This window comes from Orycteropus afer, unplaced genomic scaffold, assembly GCF_000298275.1.
Source record: "Orycteropus afer afer isolate SDZICR_OR568_19922 unplaced genomic scaffold, OryAfe1.0 scaffold00329, whole genome shotgun sequence".
NCBI lineage: Eukaryota > Metazoa > Chordata > Mammalia > Tubulidentata > Orycteropodidae > Orycteropus > Orycteropus afer.
In genome coordinates this window covers 1,469,971-1,482,688 of record NW_006921916.1, presented here as the reverse complement: position 1 = coordinate 1,482,688, position 12,718 = coordinate 1,469,971, and the positions used below count along the sequence as shown (strand labels likewise).

General features: G+C 36.6%; 1 protein-coding gene across 1 annotated transcript in view; it reads left to right on the top strand.

The window, feature by feature from the left end:
* Positions 1-12,718, top strand: part of OPRK1 (opioid receptor kappa 1) — a 53,274-nt gene that overhangs the window by 23,164 nt on the left and 17,392 nt on the right. The window contains exon 2 of the mRNA XM_007952206.2: positions 10,573-10,925. Within this exon, the coding sequence (XP_007950397.1) occupies positions 10,573-10,925 (353 nt within the window). The remainder of the gene's footprint in view (positions 1-10,572; positions 10,926-12,718) is intronic.

The following is a 12,718-nucleotide window of genomic DNA, read 5'->3' as shown; positions in this document are numbered from 1 at the left end:
TCTTTGACAACCTCAATCTTTTCTCCATTTATCGTGATGCTGCTTATGGTTCAGTTGTGAAAATTTTTGTTTTCTTTATATTGAGATGTAATCCATACAACAGACTGTATTCTTGAGTCTTCATCGGTAAGTGCTTCAAGTCATCCTCACTTTCAGCAAGAAAAGTTGTGTCATCAGCATATCACAGGTTGTTAATGATTCTTCCTCCAATTGCAATGCCATGTTCTTCTTTATATAGTCCAGCTTCTCGGATTATTTGCTCAGAATACAGATTGTTTAAGTATGGTGAAAGGACACAACCTAGATGCATTCCCTTCTTGACTCTAAACCATGCAGTGTTCCCTTGTTCTGTTCGAATAACAGCCTCCTGATCTATGTACAGGTTCCTCATGAGAACAATTAAGTGTTCTGGAATTCCAGTTCTTCTCAATGTTATCCAAAATTTGTTATTATCTGCACAATCAAATACTTTTGCATAGTCAGTAAAACACAAGTAAACATCTTCTGGAATTCTTTGCTTTGAGCCAAGCTCCATCTGACATCAGCAATGATATCCCTTGTTCCACATCCTCTTCTGAATCCAGCTTACACCTCTGCATATTCTGTTAATATACTGCTGCAACCATTTTTAATTATCTTCAGTAAGATTTTACTTGTGTGCAATATTAAGGATATTGTTTGGTAATTTCCATATTCTGTGGGATCACCTTTCTTTGAAATGGGTATAAATATGGATCTCTTCCAGTCAGTTGGCCAGGTAGCTGTCTTCCAAATCTCCTGGCATAACTGAGTGAGTGTCTCCAGTGGGCATGTATTTGTTGAAACATCTCAACAGATATTCTGTCAATTTCTGGAGCCTTGTTCTTCGGCAATTGCTTCAGTGCACCTTCAACTTCTTTCAATATCATTGGTTCTTGATTATATGCCACCTCATGAAATGATGAAGATCTACCAGTTCTTTTTTGGTACAGTGACTCTGTGTATTCCTTCCATCTTCTTTTGATGCTTCCTGCATCATTCAATATTTTTTCCTATAGAATCTTTCAATATTGCAACATTACAAGCATCAGTGTAATTGGATAGTAATAACAGTTTTGACCAGAGTTCATTAGAAGGTTCAGAAAATGAGTTAATATAGAGATTTAGCTTTGTAGGTATATTGATTCATGCAACCTTGGTTTATGAAAAGAAATGCTTTTGTTGTTATAACTATGGGGATAATTTTGAGAAAATATAATAAATTTCTGCTGAAACACTCTGCATAGTCATTTTGCAGGCAATCTACTTCTGTAGAGATACTGACCCTGAAACCCAAGGAGGGATCATCACCCCAACAGTGTCACCCAATACAGTCCACATCCCCACACCTTCCTAGATACCCCTGTCACCAAGGAAGCCATTCATTCTCCACAGTAGCAGGTATTTTGCCTGGTGATAACTGACTGCCTACTTTCCATGATTGCCCTGTTCTTCCAGGCCTGCTGTATCCACCCCTCTGTGCACATTCTACTGTTGTGTCCAGGTTTGTAAGTGAGTCAGGCTTGGTGAAGACAGCCCACAGACTTTGCTCTTTTAGTGCCATATGCTGTCTTTGCTAAAAAATGCAACAACTCCCTCCCAGTCCCTCCTCCAAGTTTTCTACCTTAGTTAGCTAGAAATTCCCACACAGATGGCTGCCATTTTATTTGAAATACTGTGAAGGTTTTCCAAAGCTTTGTGAATAAAATAAAAAATAATATCACATCCTGTTATAGTAAGAAAAATGATTTTTTTCCCACCAGTGGACATACAACAAATGAAAGGACTAGTATTTTGTTGGGTTACACACAATCAATATAATTTTACAAGACCATCACCCTTAAAGACACTGAGTGTCTTGTATAATGCTTTGTTCCATAGAATCCAGTTCTGTGTAGGACTGCTAGGAAATACTTATAGCACTTACATTTTATGCATTATTTTTAATAATATCTTTTTGGTTCTCCTATTCTTGTGTTGTAAGCTTATAAGGGAGTCCCCTCTAGAACACTGGAAGAGAGGAAATTGCCAGGTCAGCCCCTTTCAGATCCTTCTACTAAAGTGTCTGCCTCTGGCTTTGCTACCTTCTGGCTCTGGGCCATTCTAGTACAGATATGCTTGTTCTTATGGCAGTCCATGGGAGCTCTGGTGGCATAGTGCCTAAGGCATTTGACTGCTAACCAAAAGGCTGGTGGTTCAAACCCACCAGCCACTCCTCAGAAGGAAGACTGGGAAATCTATTTCTGTAGAGATACTGCCTTGGAAGCCCAAGGAGAGGTCATTATGAGTCGGGATTTACAGCAATGAGTTTGGTTTTTTATAGCAGTACCAACACCATAACTCAAATATATCAATTCTTCTGCAGTCTTATTTACTCATTTTTCCAGCTCTCACATGCATGTAGGATGATAGAAAATACCATGACTTGGGTCAGGCACACTTTAATCTTCAAAGTAACATTTATGTTCTTTAAGACTTTTAAGAAGTCATTTGAAGCAGATTCGCCCAACGCAATATATCATTTGATTTCTTAACTTCTTGTACCATGGATGTTGATTGTGTATACAAGTAAATGAAGTCCTTGACTTCATGATTATCATGATATTGCTTATTGCTTCAGTTGTGAAGATTATTGTTATTTTTATGTTGTGGTGCAATCAATACTGAAGATTTTGGTCTGTGATCTTTATTAGTACATGCTTCAAGTCTTCTTCACTTTTAGCAAGCAAAGGGGTGCCTTCTGCATCTTAGGTTGTTAATGAGTCTTCCTTCAGTCTTGATGCCATGTTCTTCTTCATATAGTCCAACTGTTTGGATTCTTTGCTCAGCAACAAAGATTGAACACATATGGTGAAAGGATACAACCCTGATGCACACATTTCCTGATTTTAAACCATGCAGAATCCCCTTGCTCTGTTCAAACAATTGCCTCTTGTTCTATATACAGCTTCCTCATGAGCACAATTAAATATTCTGGAGTTTCTGTTCTACACAATCTTATGCATAATTTGTTATGATCCACAAAGTCAAATGCTTTTGCATGGTCAATAAAACACAGGCAAACATCTTTCTTGTATTCCTTCTTTCAGTCAAGATCCATTGGACTTCAGCAGTGATATCTTGCTCCATGTCCTGTTCTGAATCTGACTTGAATTTCTGACATTGCTGGTAAATATACTATTGCAACCATGCACCTTCAGAAAAATTTCACTTGTGTGTGATATTAATGATATATTTTCAACATTTCCACATTCTGTTGAATCACCTTCTCTGGAATGGGCACAAATGTGGATCTATTCCAGTCAGTTGGCCAGGTAGCTGTCTTCCAAATTTCCTAGCATAGATAAGCAAGCACCTCCAATGTTGCATCTGTTCATTGAAACATCTCAGTGGGTCAGTTCTTGGAGTCTTTTTTTTTTTTTTTTTTGCCAATTCCTTCAGTGCAGCTTGGATTTCTTCTTTCAATAACATTGGATCTTAATGATATGCTACCCCCTAAAATGATTTGGTACAGTGACCCTGTGTATTCCTTCTATCTTCTTTTGATTCTTCCTTCATCATTTAGTATTTTGTCCATAGAACCCTTCAATGTTACAACTTGAGGATTGAATTTTTTCTTTAGCTCTTTCAGCTTCAGACATGTTGAGTGTGTTCTTCCCTTTTAATTTTCTATCTGCAAGTGTTTGCACATTTCATTATAATACTTTACTTTGTCTTCTAGAGCTTCCCTTTGAAATCTGTTCAGCAATTTTATGCCATCATTTCATCTATTCACTTTTTATTTATTATTATTATTGTGCTTCAGGTGCATATTTACAGAGCAGAATTTGTTTTATATTCAACATTTTGTGTACATTTGGTTTCACTCCCCAATTCCCATTCCCAATCCTAACTCATTCTCCTCCTCTTCCTTCCCAGTAACCTCCACTTAGTTATGCCTTTCTTAGTTATGCACTCCTGTCTGTCCAGCTTTTCCTCTGAGTGAATGTTGCCCCTCTGGTGCCCATGGCTGATTGCTCCAAGGAATGTATCGCTGTAGAGTAGGTGGGTGGATCACCCTGGGTTGAGTGTTCTGCATGTAAGTCTTATTTACTGTAGGGGTGAGAACCAGCCCTTGGGAGTGAATTTTATCCTAGGCCCAAAGTTTATCCCAGGGCCGTGGTCTTGGGGGTCCCACTAGTCTCCATCTGACACTACAGCTACTTTCTGTTCAAAAGCAAGTTTCAGAGTCTTTTCTGACATCCATTTTTATCTTTTCTTCCTTTCCTGTTTTTTTAGTGACATTTTACTTTCTTCATGTATGATGTTCTTGATGTCATCCCACAACTTGTCTGGTGTTTTGTCAGTGCATCATATCTATTCTTCAGATAGTCTCTAAATTCAGGTGAGATATACTCAAAGTCATATTTTGGCTCTCTAGGACTTGTTTTAACTGTCTTCACTTTCAACATAAACTTGCAAATGAGCAATTGATGGTCTGTTCTAGGCCCCTGACCTTGTTCTGACCGATGATATTGAGCTTCCCCATCTTCTTTTTCCACAGATATAGTCTGATTTTATTCCAATCTATTCCCTCTGTTGAGTTTCATGTGTATAATCACCATTTATATTGTTGTAAAAAGACATTTCAATGAATAAGTCATTTGTCTTGCAAAATTCTATCATGTGATATCTGGCATTATTTCTATCACCAAGGCCATATTTTCCAACTTCTTTTGCTTCTTCTGTGTTTCCAACTTTCATATTCCAACAATAAATAATTATCAATACATCTAGATTGCATACTTGGTAAATTTTAGCCTACAGAATTTAGTAAATATCTTCAATTTCTTTGTCTTTGGCTTTAGTAGTTTTTGTATAAAATTGAATTAGTAGCAAGATTAACTGGTCTTCCTTGTAGATATGTGGCTATTATGCTATTGTTGACAGTGTTATATTTTAGGAAAGTTCTTTAAATGTTTTTTTGACAATGAATTCAATGCCATTTCTCTTCAATTTGTCATTCCTTACATAGTAGATCATATGATTATACAACTCAAAATGGGCTATACCAATCCATTTCCACTTACTAATGCCTAGAATATTGATCTTAATGCATTTCATTTCATTCTTTTACAACTTCCAATTTTCCAAGATTTATACTGTGTACATTCCATGTTCCAGTTATTGATTAAGCTATTTCTTCTCATTTTGAGTTGTGCCATATCAGCAAATGCACATTCCATCTGAGTCATTAAGGTCGACTCTACTTTGAGGAGGCAGTTCTTCCTCAGTCCTATTTTGAGTGTCTTCCAACCTGAGGGTTTCATTTTCCAGCACTGTATATTTCCCTGCTTTTCATAAGGTTTCCAGTGGCCAATATTTCCAGAAGTGGACTCGGCCACATTCTCCTTCTTAGTCTGTTTTAGTCTGGAGCTTCATTGAAACTTGTCTACCATGGGTGGCCCTGCTGATATTTGAAGTACTGTTGGTATAGCAGACAGCATCTTGGCAATACATAAGGCACCACAGTATGGCAAAGTGACAGACAAGTGGTAGTATAAAGATGAATATTCATTTTGTTGCAATTTGTGTGTCATACCATGCACATTTTTCCAACATTTGAGACCTGAGGCTTCATTTTTGTCTTATCTTTTATGTTGAAGAAGAGTAGGGGTAAATCTGACCAGGAATGTTAAAAAGAAATAACATTCCACTCTTCTTCCTTTGGTAACAGATAACTTTCATCCACATGAAAGAGGGAAGAAGAGTTGGAGAAAAGAAATAAATTAGAATGTGTACCATGAGTATTAATTATCTATAATTATCTTAGTAAAATTAATAATTAGTAGATAATTAACACTCAGGGTACACATTCTAATTTACTCAGTAGAAACTCTGGTAGTGTACTGCCTAAGGCACTTGACTGCTAACCAGAAGGCTGGCAGTTCAAACTCACCAGCCACTCCTCAGAAGGAAGGTTGGGCAATGTACTTCCATAGTGATGCCACCAGACCCAAGGAGGGGTCACTATGAGTTGGGTCTGACTCAATGGCACATAACAACAACAAAAATAACAACAATTATCTTAGTAACTTTATGAGATAAGTATTATGTTTTACATTTTGTAGAGGGTGAAACTAACACTCAGGGTGGTTAATGGCTTCTCCAAAGCCAACCGATTAGTTGGAGAGAAAATAAGGACTAGATCCCAGGTCTGTGTAACTTTATAGGGCAAAGACTAATTTCATTTTTTAAAAAAGGGGTCAAAAAATACAATAGTAGTAGTCAAAGATATTACCTTACAGAATCTTTAGTAGAATCAGAGATTTTATGGAAATAAATTGAAAGAGTCAGGTGTTGGTTTCTAAGTTGCATTTTTCAAATGTAAAACCTTATTTTTAAGAAGACAATGAACAGATAATATTTCAGTGTTTCCCATTAAAACATAATGTGGTCTTGCTTACTTATCTGTGCCTTTATACAGCTGCTGCTCAGACTGCTTGGTCATGCATATTTAATCAGTTTCTAACACTTACCACAAGTTTACCAGATGCTGTCAAGTCGTTTTGGAGCCATGGTGATTCCATGTGTGTCAGTATAGAACTGTGCTCCACAGGACTTCCAACCACTAATTTTTTGGAAGTAGTACCTTTGGGTGGACTTGAATCTCCAACCTTTCAGTTAGCAGTGGAGCGTGTTAACTCCTTTCACCACATAGAGACTCCCTTTCTAACATTTATGGACTTTTAATAATATTTGAGTAAAAAGTGCAAATGCAAAACATATTTTTAAATGATTTCCTTCATCTCCAGATTAAAGCACTATTTACTTGTCAGAGCTTCAAAATGGAAGCTAGTAGATACTGGCCCTAGGTAAGGTAGTCTCTAGGTTACAATGTATTTAAATTACGAGGAACCACACTTAAAACCTACTTCATTTTTTTTTTATATATCTTATAATTAGTAATATGTACTACATACAATATAGCAGTGTGGAATTTGCTGATGATATCATTCTCAGATGTTCAATGTGAGGATTTATAAAGATATTACTAATAAAAGGCAATAATAATTAAAATTAAAAATAAAATGAAATATTCAACTTACATCAACCAACTTACAATGGATTCTTTAGAAAAGAACTCTGTTGTAAGCTGAGGCCTGCCAGTACAGTGTTTACCGTGCCATACCATCCGATCATGGACAAAACCATTCCTAACAAGGAGAGAAGAGAGGAAGGGAAGGGTGGACATAGGGAAGAACAAAGAGGAGGAGAGATATTGAGTGTGAAGTGTGACCCTGTGTGTCGGGTACTTTGAGTATTATCATTTATCTCCTTTACTGTGAGGCAAATTTTATTGTCCTCATTTATCAGGAACTGAAACACAGAAAAGTGTACTGATAATTTAGGGCAGCCCAGGAGCTCAGGACTCACTGAGACCACCCCAACTTCACTAGACCACCCCAACTTCAAGGGGATCCCTGAATGTCCTATCACTAAATTTTAAAGGAAAATTCTCATATGGAAATTTATGTATTGAATGCTGTCTTAGGCTGGGCTATCTAGAGAATAATAACCAGTGAAACTTATATGTTGTTGTTGTTGTTGTTGTTATGCGCCGTCGAGTCAAACCTGACTCATAGCGACCCCTCCTTGGGTTTCCGAGGCAGTATCACTACGAAAGTAGGAGTGCCCAACCTTCCTTCCGAGGAGTGGCTGGTGGGTTTGAACCGCCAGCCTTCTGGTTAGCAGTCAAGTGCCTTAGCCACTATGCTACCAGAGCTCCCGAAACTTATATATATATATATATATATATATATATAGATAGATAGATAGATAGATAGATAGATAAATAGATAAAGAGAGAGAGAAATTTGTCTCAAGAAAATGGCTCACACAGTTGTAGAGACTGGCAAGTCCCAAGTCCATGGGTGAAATGTCAAGCTGGAGGCTTCTCCTGATTCTTACAGCTACAGGGGCTGACACACCCAAGGTCAGCAGACAGTATAGCAGGCTGCTGTCTTTGGAGGATGACAAATCCAAGATTGGCAGGTAAAATTGCAGATTGTTGGCTGCAAATACAACAGTCCCAAGTTCAGCAGGCAATATGTCAGGCCACTGGTTCAAGTCCAGGAACTGATGAGTGAGATGCAGGATTAAGATTCAGCAGAAAGGCATAGAGTTTTCCCCAGATATACATACATATATATATATATATATATACTGGGAGCAGGCCACACTCCTGAAAAAATTCCCTTTCAACTGATTGGTTGCTTATAGCCAATTGTGCTTTAGCAATTAGTTAAACTGAAACTATTTAATTAATAATTGGGTTAGACAATCTACTTCCATAGTGATACCCAAGGAGGGGTCACTATGAGTTGGATCCAACTCCATGGCAGTGGTTTGGTTTTGGTATTATTAAAATTTAGAAACCATTTTTCATTTTAATCATGGAAATGATTATATCAGATCTCATCATAAGGTAGACTACATCATAACTTCTAAATGACTTAGAATCATGGTGCAGCCAAATTGACACACAACCTTAACTATCACAAATGGCATGTATACAGTAATCAGCAAATACCATTGACACTGGTTTTACATCCAAAGCTAAAATGGTTTGCCAGAAGACAGCTCTTATGAATGACCTTTAATAAAAGTCAAGACCATAACACTGAAGAAGCCTGACTCCTGGAAAGTACCTGGAGCATTACTATATTGATTGTGATAATGTATACATATCTGAGGTGTGTAGAAAGCAATTAACATAAGAGTTTTCCCACCATAACTTAGCCACAGGACTTCTGGAAACCTACTAGTATACTGTGGAACCTTCAAAGCTCTGGAGATGTCTGAGGAAACATTTTCTAAGAAAAATAATCATTTTAATTCTGCTTTATTTGAAAATGGAATTATACTAAACTTCACATTAGAATGGGAAGAATAATTTGAGCTTAATCTTTCTGACCATTGAAAATTATTGCCCCCTCAGTTGGAAGATGTAATAAATTACTTGCTTTAAAAATCTCTCATGATTTGAAAAAAAAGGCACATCAGAAGTATTTTTTATCTGGTGCCATAGTGCTGAAGGCATTTGACTGCTAACCAGAAGGCTGGTGGTTCAAACCCACCAACCACTCCTCAGAAGGAAGATTGAGCAATCTACTTCCGTAGAGATATCACCTCAGAAACCCAAAGAGAGGTCACTATGAATTGGGGTCAACTCCACAGCAGTGAGTTTTTTTTTTTTTTTTTTCCAAGTACCATATTACATTTAGTGCTATGATGTGTATAAGAAAATAATTTAGCCTGCTTTATCTATATAATGCATTTAAAATTAAGACTATTTAAACAGTAAATAAGCAGAAGACCTTCAATTAGATGGATCGACACAGTGACTGCAAAAGTGGACTCAAACATAGCAACAATTGTAAGGATGACACAGGACCTGGCAGTGTTTTCTTTTGTTGTACATAGGATAGTTATGAGTCAGAACCAACTCACAACCCTTAACACCAACACCAACACCAACTACACTGGTATGCAGAAGTCAACAAAACTAATTGTGCTTTAGCAATTAGTTAAACTGGAATGATTGAACTAATTTATCAGAACTATTAAAATTTGGAAACCATTTTTACATTTTCAAAAGACATAATAATTATAATAATTGATTTTTCAAATTAATCCTGAAAAGTTGAATATGTTTTGAGTATTTGTTTCACGAGTAAAAAAAAGTTAAACTACTTTAGCTGAAATAATGGGCTTACGTATAGCAACTATTATGAGGATGGTGCATGATGGAGCAGTGTTTCATTCTGTTGTACATAGGGTTGCTGGAAGTCAGAACCAACTCGAGAGAACCTAACAACAACAACAAACATGCTTGAATCAATCACCTCTGGTAGAAATGAAATGAATTGGCCATGACAAAATAAAACTTGTATTATATGTAAGTCTGTTGAATATACCTCTATCTATGTATAATAATTTGTGTCTACATTACTTTCTTTTCATTACCTTTTGATCTTTTTATTTAAACATTTTATGAGATATTGATAATGGTTGCACAACATAATTAATCGAATTTGTGTCACTGAAGTATATGGTAAAAACCATTGAACTGACAAATACATAGATTGTTTATGGCAATGAAAATATTAGAAAAGCACTAGAATATAATTTAAATAATGTCAGAGGTTTATGTCAATTTTCTACTATTCCCAATATACTCTTATATATTAAAAATCAAAATCTAACTTGTTGCCATTGAGTCAATTCTGATTTATAGTGATTCCATGTGTTACAGAGTAGAACTATTCCAGAGAGTTTTACTGGCTGTAATCTTTCTGGAAGCAGATAGCCGGACTAATCTTTAGGTTACTAGTAAAGCACCCACTGTTTGTCTTACCCAGGGACATTTTTGCTTTATAGATCCTCAATGAATATGTAAAGAATATGTGAATGAACAAGGAAAGTCAATAGTCTGAGGGCTGTCATACATTAATTTACCTTATGTATTTGACAGGAAGATGGAGGAAAATGATATTGCTTGTTGTCTTGTAGATACACAAAGATGAAGACAGCAACCAACATTTACATCTTTAATCTGGCTCTGGCAGATGCCTTAGTCACTACAACCATGCCCTTCCAGAGTACAGTTTACCTGATGAACTCTTGGCCATTTGGGGATGTGCTATGCAAGATTGTCATCTCCATAGACTACTACAATATGTTTACCAGCATCTTCACCTTGACCATGATGAGTGTAGACCGCTACATTGCTGTGTGCCACCCTGTCAAAGCGTTAGATTTCCGCACACCCTTGAAGGCAAAGATCATCAATATCTGTATCTGGCTCCTGTCATCATCTGTCGGCATATCTGCAATAGTCCTTGGAGGTACCAAAGTTAGAGAAGGTATGCAATGACATCCCTAGAGGGGTTTGGGGGTTGCAGACTGTATGGTTGACAATGTCAGAAGAGGTGACACCAAAATCACTGTTCATAAAATTTTTGTGCAGTATTTCTGTGGATATTTATTAATTTTTATAAAAAAAATTCCTATAGTTAGTTATAACAAAAACATTTTTCTTAAGCCCAGTTTACATGTTATCAATATACTGACAAGGCTAAAACTCTATGCTAATTTATTTTTTGAACTTTCTAATGCATTCCAGTTGCAGCTGTCATTATTATTACCCAATTATCTGCTATTGTTGTTACCCAATTACAATGATGCTTCAAATCATGTGATTTCATATACACGTGCTACAAGCACACATTTTTGTTTTTGTTACTGTCAGTGTTTTTACAGTTGCTGATTTTGTCAGACTTTCTGATGTTTTGGCTACAATATTATGATAATTATTAATTGTGAACCAATATCAATAACTTTTTTGAGAATGAAGTAGTAATAAAAGGAAAAGAAAGAGAAAAATAAAAAAAAGGCTTCTATTCAATTACTAATAATGTTGACACTAAAAATGTTGTAATTCAAGGTAGAAAGATTTTACAAAATAATTTCATTGTTAGTATTCATATAACCTAAGAAATATTACACTTAAGTAATTCACATCTAAATTTATCATATATTCCATGATTAAGTTAGTTAATAAACTTTTCTAAGGATTCTCTTTGGTCTGGTATGGGCTGGTGTCCATGGAGTGGAGGGTGATACCATGAGTTATTGCACTGGGTGATACCAACCTTACTGATGCCACTGAAGATAAGAGGAGTCATTTTTATCCCATGCTTCAGACGCAACTTTAAGTATGCAAACTTTTAATATTGGATTGCATAAGACACATACATCTGGGAGAAAGATGTGGCAATCTACTTCTGTAAAAATTTATTGTTATTACGTGCCATTAAGTTGGCTCTGACTCATAGTGAGCCTATGTATTACAGAACGAAACACTGTGCTTTCCTGCACCATCCTCACAATTGTTGCTATGTTTGAACCCATTGTTACAGCCATTGTGTCAGTCCATCTCATTGAGAGTCTTCCTCTTTTTCGCTAACTCTCTTTTTTACCAAGTATAATGTCTTTCTCCAGGGACTGGTCCCTACTGACAAAATGTCCAAAGTACGTGAGTGGAAGTCTTGCAATCTTTGCTTCTAAGGAGCATTCTGGCTGTACTTTGTCCAAGACATATATGTTTGTTCTTCTGGCAGCCCACGGTATATTAAATATTCTTCACCAATGCCGTATTTCAAAGACATCAATTCTTCTTTGTTCTTCCTTACTCAATGTCCAGTTTTTGAATGCCTGTGAGGTCATTGAAAATACCATTGTTTGGGTCAGGCATACCTTAGTCCTCAAAGTGACATGGATGCGTTCTAAAACTTTATGGGGGTATTTTGCAGCACCATAAATATTATAGCCTTCAAAACCCTATGGGGAAGTTCTACTCTGACTTGTAGAATCTCTAGGAATCAGAGTAGATTCAATGGCAATGGGTTAGGACATACATGGCTCATGGTGACACCAAGTGTTCAGAGTAGAGCTGCACTATGTAGAGTTTTCAAGGCTGTGACCCTCTGGAAGCAGATCACCAAATCTTACTTTAGACAAAGGACTTCAGATTGCCATGAGTCAAATTGACTCCACAATTTAACAACAATAGGACACACATCTAAAGGAAAGGTCAGGAGACATATGATACCTAAGTCATGTTGTTGTTGTTGTTAAGTGCCATCGAGTCGTTTCT